The sequence below is a fragment of the Petaurus breviceps genome, unplaced genomic scaffold, assembly GCF_028583685.1.
Source record: "Petaurus breviceps papuanus isolate PSGF00001 unplaced genomic scaffold, PetGlider_PUasm1.0 76, whole genome shotgun sequence".
Taxonomy (NCBI): domain Eukaryota; kingdom Metazoa; phylum Chordata; class Mammalia; order Diprotodontia; family Petauridae; genus Petaurus; species Petaurus breviceps.
This window is the reverse complement of record NW_027186473.1, coordinates 10753165-10766632: the sequence shown is the minus strand read 5'-3', so window position 1 is coordinate 10766632 and position 13468 is coordinate 10753165. Positions and strand designations below refer to the sequence as shown.

General features: G+C 33.8%; 1 protein-coding gene across 10 annotated transcripts in view; it reads right to left on the bottom strand.

Annotated features, from left to right (window-relative positions):
- FIP1L1 (factor interacting with PAPOLA and CPSF1) overlaps nt 1–13468 on the bottom strand; it is a 99322-nt gene that overhangs the window by 37617 nt on the left and 48237 nt on the right. For 4 of the 10 annotated variants that reach the window (XM_069105232.1, XM_069105237.1, XM_069105235.1 and 1 more), the window contains 2 exons: nt 2729–2755; nt 562–616 (listed from right to left, as the gene is read on the bottom strand). The exons of 2 other annotated variants lie outside the window; for them this stretch is intronic. In XM_069105232.1, coding sequence (XP_068961333.1) covers nt 562–616; nt 2729–2755 — 82 coding nt within the window. The remainder of the gene's footprint in view (nt 1–561; nt 617–2728; nt 2756–13468) is intronic. 4 more of the 10 variants (XM_069105234.1, XM_069105238.1, XM_069105236.1 and 1 more) reach the window with 1 other exon arrangement.

Sequence of the window (13468 nt, the reverse complement as noted above, 5' to 3'; positions counted from 1 at the left end):
CTAATTATCTATCTCCTGCTTCAGGGAATAGTTAGGAGACCCATTGCTTGTTAAGGAATCATTAAAGACAGGGAAGGATAGAATAGTAGCATCTCCATTTATGCTTGCTTTTCCCTGATAAGTCTCTCTTTTTGTCAAGTACAGGATTGTAGCTATAAACTAGGCCAGTGCCTTTCTCATGGTTCAGTCTATGCTAATGCTTCCTCCACACTCCCACTAGGCATAGATTACAGTAATAATAATACTAAATCAGGAACCAAGAAAACCATAATGATATACTTGTTAAGTTCAACAAGAAATTATTACATGTTACATTTTAATAACAATAATATCCCTTGTGTTTTCTGGGATAAATTTGGTGTGATTATAGGTCTAGCTCATTCAAGTAAATGTATCAGACTTATTGCTAAGTATTTGTACATGAAGCAAACTAATTATTTTAGGTAAGATAATATATTTAAAAATCAATTTCCAATATGTAAAAAGGTTTTGCTAAAAATCCCAATCTGCCAATGGTCACTAGTCATCAACTAGTAGTTTATACCATCTATTCTGCATTACCTTTCTATTGTTGGTATAAGAGATGGAGGAGGAGCTCCTGGGGGAGGAGGAAAACCTGTATTCAATCATAAAATAAAAAAAAAATTAATTAGGTGTCCACATATAATGGAAGGCGTTAAAATCAAGTTATTGAATATTACTCAATTTTTCTGGAAACAAATATTCTTCTATTGTCTGTGCTGGACAGCAAAAGAACCCCTGAATTAAAAAAAAAAAAAGGCACCTCTAACATTTTATAAAGTAGTCTTGTCTAGAACATAAAGCACTAATTGGGAGTCAGGAGACCCGGTCTTATTTTCAGCACCACACATAGCCCATTTTATTAGTCTGACAAAGTCAATTTCAATGCCTTACCTTTCCCATATATAAAACATAAAAACCCTATTTTACACCAGACATCTATTATTGTTCTGATATTTTAGATAAAACATAAGCAAAGAAATATTTACCACTTTGAAAATAGGCATAGACATATCAGAATTTACTTTAGAAGTCTTAGTTTATAAATATATTACCAGCAAAGATCTAAAGCACTTAAAGCTGATAGCACAATCCCAAGGAACTAATTTATTTAAAAAAAAAAAGGCAAAGCACTTAGTGTAGCTTTTAATTTAGTCTATAAAGAAATCTGCACCATTATGTACTCATGGAATAGCTTTAATCTTAGTTATTTACAGTACCTAAATGAAAAACTTAAAAATCACAAGACTAAAAGGGCCTTGAGTGCTCAACTAGTCTAAATTCCCAATTTCAGATAGAACTATATTACACCATTTCAAAGAAAGAAAACTTTTTAAAGACTTCCTAAAAATGAGGTTCCTTAACTTTCTATATAGAAACCCACCCCAATTTTTAAAAAACCCCATTGTCAGAAAATGTTATATATTAATTAAATTCCTCATGTTACTTTTAGATCAATTCCTCTTAGACTATCCTTAATGGAGACAGGGTAAAAGCAGTTATTTTCTCTCTAATTACCCTTCATATATGTAAAGATTATTATTAAGGCTCTCCTCACCCTTCTTTTACAGGTCAAGAGATCTCAGTTCTTTTAACCTTTCTTTGAATGACTATTTTAAACATTTTTTTGTGGCTCTCCAAATTTTCTCAAGTCACCATGTCCTTTTTTCCTCTATCTCAGTTTGAGGATCCATAATTAATAAAGTAAGGGCTCTGAAAATGCTGAATATAATGGAATTCATAATTTTTATTTATATATGCTTTGATACTGCTTTTAAAAACTACCATGACACACCAATGATTTATGTATTCCTTGTTATCCACTATGATAAATATTCTGCCATACTCATACAGTCAATCATTCTCTATCCATATACCTGTGTAATATTTGGCACTTACTCTTACTAAACTTCATTCTCAGTCTATTATTGATTCTTCCATTTATCAAGGTCAATTTGAAATTTAGTTCCATCCTTCAAAGTACTGCTTATTCTCCCATATGTTCCACTCTTTTTGACTTTTAAATAAACTTAACAAACAAGCTCATTGCTCCCATTATCAAGGCCACTGACGAAAATTTTTTTTGAAAAAAGAAAAAAGACCACCAACAACTCTGGGTCAAGGACCAAACCCTGTATATCATATTCTTCCAACACTGATCAAATGATAGTCACTGTGAATACAACTATCCAACCAGTTGAATACCCATACAATAGTTGTGTGGTTGAGACCATATTATCCCAGTATATAGAGGAATATGCCAGTGGGATAAAAATAAGAATCTACAGTAAGGTAAAGATAAGATTATATCTATTTCTTCAAGTTTACCAAGTCAGTCACTTTGTTACAGAAGAAAATTGTTAGTGTGAGAAGACTTGTTCTTAATAGAATTATAGTATTTATTTCCTACTAATCTGTTTCTTCAAGATTTTTATGAATTAGTTTGGTGATGATTTTAACAGATTCCTTTCGCCTATAGAATGGTTGTTGCTATATCAATGGGTAAGACAAGTGGTAAAAGAAAACTAAATGTTGTTTTCTGAATCAGGACTGGAATGAAGCAAAGGCAGAGCTGAAAATAGGACCTGGAAATCTCAATAGCCTATTCCATATGCTAACCACATCACCACTGTCACTCCTGTTAACTACATGCGTGAAATTTCATGTTTATTAACAACGATGGAGAAAACATGAAAAAAGGTTTTACCTGGAGGTGGTACAGTTATTGGAATACCTAAAAAACAAGTGATGAAATTTAATATAGTAATTGGATTTCATTACCTGGTACGTATTTAATGCCATCACCAAAACAAACTTTGAAATAAAAACCCTTGGCCTCTCATTTTCCTGGCTTCATTCACTTAAAAGAATCATGAGCCATGCTTTTTTTTTTATCATTCCATCTTGTGTAAAAGTAACAATACAAGAGAATAACGTCCAACTTTCCTGATGAAACCCAATCTAACAACTTGATATTACAGTTTCCCCCATTTGTTAAAACTGCAAATGAAGATTTAGCAATCATTTAAAAAGCACACTCGTGCATACATATATCAAACCCCATGAAATTAGCCCAACTAAAATATAAGGTCCCAAGTAGACCCTTCACATATTTCCACAACAGCTCCATTGATACATTTTGACACCTTAATAAGATAACGGTCTCTTTCTAATAGCCTTAATGTGGTGCAAAATACAACTTTGAAGATGAGATCTAGCACTCATTTTCACAAACTTCAGTATAGTTTGGGATACTCAACAAGTATTCAGTAAAACATTTTATTATAGTTAATGGAAAAGGGAATGAAAATACAACATTTTGTTGATGGGGAGAGGCTCTATAAACACAAATAACCCAGAGCATCTGAAGAAAAAGTTGTCCAATTTATTACTATAAATTTCAGTGAATAATATCCTGGTATATTCCTGACTCACATTTGTACATAATTTGTAAACTCTGAGGAGAGCAGTGTTTCAATAACAACACTTTTAGCCTAAGATAGTATACTGGTTTTAGGACAAAAGCATATCTCTAAAGAAAACATTACCAATTTATGTCAACTAAGTGTTCTGAAAACACTAATGATGAAATTGTTTATTTACATTTACTAAGCATTCAAAATGAACTAAATATTTAAGACAAAAGTAAAAAAAAGTTAACATGGAATGCCACAAACAACTGTTTCATCTTAGAGAAAAAGATAAGATAAAAAAGAAAACGAAAACAACTTTTGAATCATTAAAAATTTAGTTAAAAAGACTACTTAACAAAAATGTTAACATTTCCTAGATCCTAAAGGAATGATGCAATTTTTTCTAATTAAAAAATATCAATCCATAAATTGCCTGAAGTATGAATTATGAACACTTTCTAATACTCTTTCAGTTGAAAACATCTGTTTATACTTTCTTTAAAAAATTTCAGATGTACAAGTAACCATAGTAAATTTTTAAAAGTATCTTAAACCAAAAACGGACCCCCAATATTATCACAGCACCTGCCCCACCCACGCATTTAAAAGATCCTGAAAATGCAAACACAAAGAGAAATTCTAAAAATTCTAAAGTATAGCTTGTATATAGTTTTTGAAATTATTAGTACTAAATAAATTCTGCTGGACACACCCACATTTGTTAATGTCAATTCCCATTCATCTATGACTTCTTTTGCAGTTTTCCACATCACTAAATTGAAATATAGCAAAAACAATGAGTACCTCAGAAATAGACTCCCATGGAGACCAAAATAAATAGTAAGGAAAGGTAGGGCATATTATATTTTGTTCAGTCATTGACTGCCATCTAATTTTCCACCACTAAAATTCTGCGTAAAATCACAGGAAGCATGCTGGCCTTAAAGTAAGAAACTCTCAACATGAGTTCTGACTCTGCATTATACTTCCTTTGTAACTTTGGGGAGGTCACTCCATCTGGACCTGGGTTTCCTTATCTTTGCAAGAGATTGAAATGGAAGGATCCAAAAATTCCCTTCCATCTCTAACTTCTATGATACTACTCAATTGCCTCATCATGGCATGTAACTGACCCTATGTTCTCAAAAGTTATGCAGACAGAACAAAAGGTTCTGGCAGGTCATACCAAGCTGGAAAGGTTTTCAATGAGGGCCTAGTGATATACTGCATGTCTATAGTGTAAAGAATAGACTAAATAAATTTAAAGAGAATTGTCAACATATCCAGATCCTAACAGCATTTATCTAGCAGTTCCAGGTCATATAGTGACACCCTCCCTGTCCCACCCCAAAGGAATTGATGCACTAAGCTCATAGTCTAGCTTTCCAACCTAGTCCTATTCTTACACTATATTTGAAGACTATAAAGGATGATATATTTGTTCTCACCATCACTCTTAACTATGCTACCCTGTGCAGGACACTCCTTTACCTAACCATAGCTCCCAGGTCATCATACTAGCCATTACTCTGGCCTCACTCCCCACCATAAACAATCTTGACTACAGGATCTTTTACTCTTAAGCTCTTTGCCACCTTTGTGTGTGCAGACAACTGAGGAAATCAAACCCTGTGGACTGGTCTACTAAAATGTGTTCATCAAAACTGAGCACTCACTGTTGCACTGAAATCTTTCTATTCTTCACTAATTAGTTTTCTAGTGCATTCTCCAAAATGGCTATCTCAAGCATTCTTTCTTTAAGTTTCTAGAAATACCAACCCAGTGATGGGCTTGAACTGAGAAAAGAGGATGTCATCCTCTGAATTCCCTCTTCTACTGTATACCTCAAAATCTCCCAACATTCTCCGAATCACCTTTACTCTAGGCTAAAAGCTGGTCCTTTTTGCCAGGGCAAGCCCCACCCCATTTTTCTTTGATTCTATAATGTCTTATATGTCTTCCACATAGAGCTCATTTATCTCTCCCATCTCTCTCCAATAGATAATGTCTCCCTATTTACCTACTGGCTCCTTTCTTGTCCTCTACAAACATTTCCAGGTCCCTTGAACTTCTAAAAAAAAGCCTTCACTTGGAAGTACCATCCCCTCACGCTATAATATACTTCTCCCATTCACAACAAACAAAAATAGACCTACACTTGTCTATACTTCTTTTCCCCAAACTCATTTCTCAACCTCTTGCAAACCTCTACTCATTTAAAAACCTGTTCTCTTTCCAAGGTTACTGACAAACTTTTAATGACTAAATCTGATGGTCTCTTCCTAGTTCTCATCCTTTTTGTCACCCCATTCCCAAACATTCTCTTCCTTAAGTTTTTCTCAAATGGAAAACTAGTTTTTTTGTTGAGTCATTTTCCACATCCTCTTCTAATATGTAAACCTTTCACAAAGAGCTCATCATTTCCCATGGTTTGAGTCTCTCTAAAATTTTTTTTCCCCAATCTAGATTTCCACACTACTTCTGTCCTAAGCTTGGTCCTTACATCAATTAATATCACCAACTACCTATTGTTATCTTATAGGTATTTCAAACTTCTATCTTTCCCTCCAAACCATCTTCCTTATCAATTTTCCCTATTTCTGTTAAGGCCATCTTTTTAGTTATACAGCCTCAAAACTTCTGGGTTGTCTTCCTCACCTCTTACATCTAATACAAAGTTGCCAAGTCATGTTGATTCTATTCAACATCTCGCATTCAACCCCTTTTCTCTACTATAGGGTCACAACGACCTTAGTTCACCTCATTACCTTTACCTGTAAAACCTTGTAAGACCCTATTCTCCAAACAGGTTCCACTTAAATCTTTCACCTCTTCAATTAATATTCCACACAGTTGTCAAAGAGGTATTTCTAAAGAGCAGATCTGACTATATACTTACTCCCTTTCCTAAGGTTTCAGCAATTCCTATTGCATCAATGTACAATTATCCTTCTTTACAAATGACTTCTAGATATAGCTCCAAGCCCAGTTCTCCCAAGTTCCACTTCTAATTCATTACTTGCCTGGTGGGCATTTTCAACTGATGTTCAAAGAATAAGAACTCCAAATTTAACACACTCAAAATAGAACTGATTGTGCTTCTCCTTAATCACACTCCTCCAAATTTCTCTCTTATAAACTTGGGGTCACTTTAATCAGTTGCTACAACTTGTTGATTCCACTTACAAAATCTGTTTTGCATCTGTTCCCTTTTTATACGCACTCAGTCACTACCCTAATTCAGGAGATCACTTCTTACATGGATTATTCCAATCCCCTCCTAAGTATGGACTTCTATCTTCCAGGCTTCCCTCTCTTCAATATATTTTCATTCATTCACCAGAAAGTATTCCTAAAACACAAATCTAACCATCCCACTGCTTAAGAACCTTCAGCAGAGTTCAATAGCCTCAGGATAAAAAAACAAAATGTGAGTTTAGCATTTAAAGCCTGCTATAATCTGGAAATAGCCTTTCTGGGCTTATTTCAAATCACTCCAACATACCCCACTGCCCCCCTAACCTCCCAACACACACTCTCTGTTCTATGTGAATGTCTTCCTTTCTGTTCTCCAAATCAGAAATGCATAGTTACACAAGTATATGGTTATCACAAAATACATCCGTCAACCAATTTTATTGTAACAGCAGGCAACAATTTGATTTATATGAGTAATTTCATATAAAGAAAATTGCTAAGCAAGCACTTTCCAATCTTTTACCTTTTCAAGTTTTATTATACATTTCTTCACTTTGTGTACCCTTCAAACCAACCAAACTTGCATTATTGCTATTCCTCATAGATGACACTCTTATCTTTCAACCTATTCCTTTGCCTAGACTCCATGACTGCAATGTGTTCTACTCAACCGTACTCTTAGAATTCCTAATTTCTTCAAAACTCAGTTCAAACACTACAAGTTATAAGACATTCTCCAACTGTTCCTGGTTACCAGAGTTTTACTAGCTCAGTCTCTCCTCTCCCACTATCTTGTATTTATTTTGTATAAATGTGTACATATCATATCTCTCCCAAAGAATGTAAGTTCCTTGAGGGCAGGGATGGTTTCATTTTTGTCTCTGTATTCCTGGTGCCTAGCAGATGATTAATAAATCATCTATCACCCAGCAGATGATTAATAAATGGTTAACAGGTATGGTAACCTGCTTAGTAACACAGGAAACTAGCAGGAAAAAAATTATGATATAACACACCTAATAAAATATATTAAGAGGGGCAGCCAGGTAGCACAGCGAGTAAGAGCACCAGCTCCACTGTTGGAATGACCTGGAGATCGAATCCCGGGCTCAGACACTTATCACCCACCCAGAAACACCTGGCCGTGTAACCTTGAGCAAGTTACTTAACCCCAATTGCTTAGGGGCGACCAGGTGGCTCAGCGAGTAAGAGCACCGGCTCCAGTGTCGGGATCACCTGGATCAAATCCGGGCTCAGATACTCAGCATCACACCCAGAAATAACTGGCCGTGTAACCTTGAGCAAGTTACTTAACCCCGACTGCTTAAATAAAAAAAAAAAAAATTAAGAATGGAGTCAAAGTTATAATCAGCTATTTGCTTATAAATAATAAAATATCCATTTTCAGAGGAATGATAGCAAGAATCACCTGGAAAGGATCTAATGAGATATATTTTTGAACACAACTAGGGACACTAAAACTCCTTAGATTGCCATTCAAAGACTCTTTACAAATCTGGATTTGAGTTACCTTCAAAACCTTACTACTATTTTTTGCATATTTTATTCTCCAGTTAAACTGGATTATTTATTATTTCTTGATCTTTTCCTATTCTTTAAGATTTCTGGATATGCACTTGCTGCCCTCATAACTCAAGAGACCCCCTACATCAGCCTATTGCAGTAAACTGAAATAGACCTTAAAGATCATCTTTTCCAATTCTCTCACTTTCACACAGAGGAGGAAACACAGATCGAAGAGGAAAAGGGACTTGCTCTAGGTGATACTGGTTCATGGTAGAATCCAGGCCTTTCCTACCTCACTACAATTCTTTTCATGATAGAGCCTTCTAAGTGAAAAACTGGTCTTGAGCATCTTCCTTTAGAAGTAAAAATATTATGAGGTAATATTTTGCTCAATGTTTGTAACAGGCAGTACCTCTGTCAAGGTTATAATCAGTTAATTTATACAAACCCAATTTCTCAACAAACTTCTATTAAGGAACTAGCAGAAAGGGATGGAAAAAATGTCAGATATTGCATTATGTCCGAAAGGCATTATATGGCTTTCAATCTATCAAATATATTTCCCAATCTCCATTTAAAAATAAGCATTTTCTCCTGGTAAAAATTCCTGAAACCCAAGCATAATTGTACTTTTCAAGTGGTACATAAGAAAAATATATATGTACAATAAATCAATAATATTTAAGCTATAAAACATATAAACACTGCAATGGAAAACACTAAAAGCTGTCATGACTGCCATGTAAAATTCTGGCATAGTAAGAAAAAGGAAGTCCTGGCTTAATCTGAGAAATCATCATCTTGATTCTTTAGGTTTTATTACCCAAAAGAAGAGTTGAATAAACAAGGGACATACTCTGTCTATAGTTAGGATAGACTAACTCTGTCTTATCTCTTTTCTCATTTGTATGCCCCGAGCAGTCCAACATCTGGCACATAGTAGGCACTTAACAAATAAATGTTTACTGACTACTAACTAGGGTATCTTGTTCCTTTAGAAACCCTTTTACATATTAGGCAAGTGGCAATCAATTTTCTGTGTGTGTCCTTAAATTCTTAAATGAGAAAGGAAAAAAATTTATTCATTTATACTGACCTTGAAAATTTTCAAAACATAGTTTCTAAGACTAAGAACACAACAAATTCTACGCTTCTTTTGTGGCTCAGCACTGCTAGTTAGAGACTCTGAAGTAAGGAAAAGATTCCTATACATATGTAGGTATTTTATTAAGCTGATAATGTATATATAAGCACAGTAAAATTCCACTATTATGCTGAGAGGTATCAGTATCTAATTAGCATTATTATAATAAAATACAGAGAATGAAAAATTTAAGTCTGGTAATTTATATCACTGAACTTAGGAAATTCATATCACTAAAATTGTAGTCAAGCATCTTACAAGGTAATCCTACTCTGATACTTCAACATGGTATAAAAGTACATTTCCGAAGGCTATGCTAACAAATAAAAAATTCCTGAGAGTCCTTCAAAGCTATAAAGTCTCTTGGTATGGGTTGGAGACTATGCTGGTTATCTGAGAGTGAAAATAGGCAAATTAAGAGAGTTATCACTAACAGAACACTGACTAGCTGGTGATTTTAAATTTTCTTTTGGTCACAGAAACTCATGAAATGTTTAGTAAATATCCACATTGATGGCATCACTGTTTCTTAAGTAACAGATACTGAAATTGTATAACAAAAGTCAGACAGTAGGACTAGGAGTATATGCATTGACATCATATACAGTCCAGAAGCTGGGGTAGAAGAATAAAGGTTCTTTTTTTTTTTTTTTTTAAAGCAATCAGGGTTAAGTAACTTGCTCAAGGTTACACAGCCAGTTATTTCTGGGTGTGGTGCTAAGTATCTGAGCCCAGATTTGATCCCCAGGTCATCCCGACACTGGAGCCGGTGCTCTTACTCACTTGAGCCACCTGGCCGCCCCAAAAGGTTCTTTTTAAGGGGCAAGAGTGATAATTTCTTTTTTAATTCTCCCCCAAATGAAAAGTGTCCTTTACACAATGAAAGCTTAATAAATGTTAATGAATCATCTTCTCAATCCCAATATATATCCTTATTGTAGGTCAAAATGAACCACAACTTCTGAGTGAATCTAAAAGATACACCTCTTATGTTTAGTAACATTTTAAAGGTGGTAAGTCACTTGTATTTTCCTTACTCATCAATACCCTCAACTTCTGAAACTCAATGGTACTATTATGAGGACTGGCAATCAAGCCTATTCATACATTAAGAAGGAAAGGGTCAAAGTTTCACTGTTCTCAAAAAGACCTTATAGCTATCAAGCCCAGAAATACAAGGGTTTACAGATAACATTATTGAAAATAACGACTAGTAATTTGAATTATACTTGTGCATATCATAATGAATATTTTTTAACTGAACTAAAAAAATCACTTTCCAGTAGAACTGCTTATAATGTGGTGCTTTTCAAACATCACACACAAACCACATCTACCACACATCTATGTTTGAGAAAGATCTAAAAGAAAAGAATACAAAGGGTACTGCTTTATAATCCAAGAAATAAGCTATTAATATTTCAGTTTTCTTACTTCATTTTTAAAAAGCAGGAAGAAAACTCAATGTAATCAATAAAAAGTTTAAGACAGTACAGTATAATTTTAAAAATAAGACAATTCGATGTCTGCTTTTGCAATCAGCACTGATAGCTATCTTTTAAATTCTTTTCTTATGTAGTCACCCAAATAATGATAGAATTATTTTATATTAAAGGGGACGTCTATAGATTCTCACATATTAATGACTCTAAATTCTATAATTATTTTTCTAAAATTAGCTTAGGAATAAAGTAATCAAAAATCCTTTCTTGAATTCTAGCTACCATTATATTTCTACAGATCTCTCTTTAAGATATCTCTTTCATGTAACCATATTATATAATAGGGTCAATGATGAAGACAAAAGAATTAAATTGCTGAAATAAAGGCATCTATGGCCCTGGGAAATGAATTTCCTGTGACTAGTTGAAAAAGAGAGAAATCTGACAGAAAAATTCTGAAGTACCCAAAACCAACACCTGAAGAATTCTAAACTAATGAAACCATAACTGTTTTAAAAAATCATCATTTTCCACTGCCAATTACAACAGATAACAAATATAGCATTCTATAAGTAATGAAATAAAGTCTCATGGAAAACAGATATTACTTTTTTGTTATTGTGCCTAGGAAGGCACAAAAAAATTTAAATAAAAAGAAAACTTCAAAGCAGTATCCATTTTAAAAGAGGTTCTAAAAGATGTTTTATATATTAAATACTTAAGTTTTTTTCTGTTAAATAGTACCAATTAATATGAGGTATGAACAGTATGTTTGTCTCCTCTATTGAAAGCAACATGGATGCCCAATTCAATTTTACTAATGGCTTTGAAGAGCTTGCAGTAACACAATTAGAAGGTGCCAAAACCCCAGTCCTCAATGTTACTTTGAGATTTATTAGAAGTATAGGATGTTATTCTTTCTGTACAAGAGCATGTCATAAGCCAGTCTATTAAACAAAAGACTAAAATGAACATGCAGTTTCTTGAAAACATATTTTGCATATAGGTCTATATGGGCATATGTTTCAAGAGGTAAATTTTATGAATATCACAAATGCAAAACATTTTCACCAAATTACAATATCTTAAATAGTAGTTTTGATCAGATTATTTCTTTCAGGAAATAGCACCACTACAAATATAGTAGTTGCTACTGTGGTCTTACCAGGTCAGTTATACAAACCTTCCTAAAGATCAGTAAACTTGGTAATGGTTTAATCTGGCCAGCTTCCTCTTCTTTCCTAGACTACATTTTAACTATCAAGATAAAGTAACTACTATAAATAGCTTAGTCTTTTTAAAATATTAATTTCATGAACACAAAAGATGAATTTTATACATAACATAGCTGGCACAGAGATAAAAATGGTTTGGTCAAAAACACCAAGCCCCAACAACTAGATCCCTTCCTTAGAGGGAAAAAGTCCAAACTACCCAGAGTTTGAGTATTTTCCTTTTGCCCTTGCCCTGATTACAATTCCCGTACTTTCTACATATTATATAATTTAGTATTATTTGAAAGAAACATTCTAAGGTAGAAACAATTTTATTTACCATGACATGAAACATTTTTACTTCAAACTTTAAAACCTTAACTGTCTCACAATTTATTCTTTCAAATAACCATATTTTTCTTCTCCCTCCATACTCTACTCCTAAGAAGTGAATCACAAAACAAAACAGAAAGCTGCTAAGGGACTCATTCAAAACCAACTTCTAGAGTGTGTAACTTGGGGACAACAAATATTTAACCTAACTTTCTATAGCTATACAACTACGCAATAAGTTAGAATGTTCAAAATGATGAATGCAAGGCACTGTAAGATCCTCAAAAAAAATTTTAATTCCGTTCATTATACTTTACTTAAGGGAGAACACACTAATAATATTTCAAAATTTTTTTTCAAGAGACAAAACAAAAGAGGAGTTCTATTTAATAAAAATAAGCCTTTCTGCAAACATTATGGTTAAGGTTTAACTTATAATTTTATTCTAACACAATGTTGGCCAACTAAATCACATGATTTTCTATGGAAGAATTATGAAACAATTTGATAGCCATGCCATCAACTTCAGTGTCAAAACTATCATATGGTTACTCTGATCTTGACACACTGGATTTGGGCTAGGGCTGTGGGTCCCATTTATTCTTGCTTCCTTTACTTCCATATTTCCCGTCTTTGCTCACTTCCCTTGACAATTCCTCCTTTTTCCTTCCTCCTCTCTTCTCAGACCACACTGTTATGATTGTTGGTCTGAGAAATATATATGGATGCTGGGTATTATTGGCCAAGGGGAATAAAGGTAACTTGGAGGGAATACAAAGAAAAAACCAGAAGCAATGTTAAATATCAAGGTATTGAGCCATTAAGAAGCAATTTCTTCTATGTGTAGATCTCTGGGAAAGAATAGTCACAAACCATAAATTACTGGTTTATTTTTTTTTTAAGAGCAATGTTTTATGATATACATTGTTTTAGTTTCATTAAAAATTGCCTGATACATGTATTCTAGTTCTAATGACCACAAAAGCAAAACTGGAATATAAAACTAATCCTTTAACAATGCTTTGCATTACCTTTCTCCTTGCTTTTGCATTAGATAAATGGAAAGAATGCAGAAAACCTCTAATTTTTCAAAGAGATATGGCATAGTGTCTTAATATTTCAACTGAAGCCTGCAGCTCTACAGGTCTAATTTCTGAAAGACTATTAGGAATATAG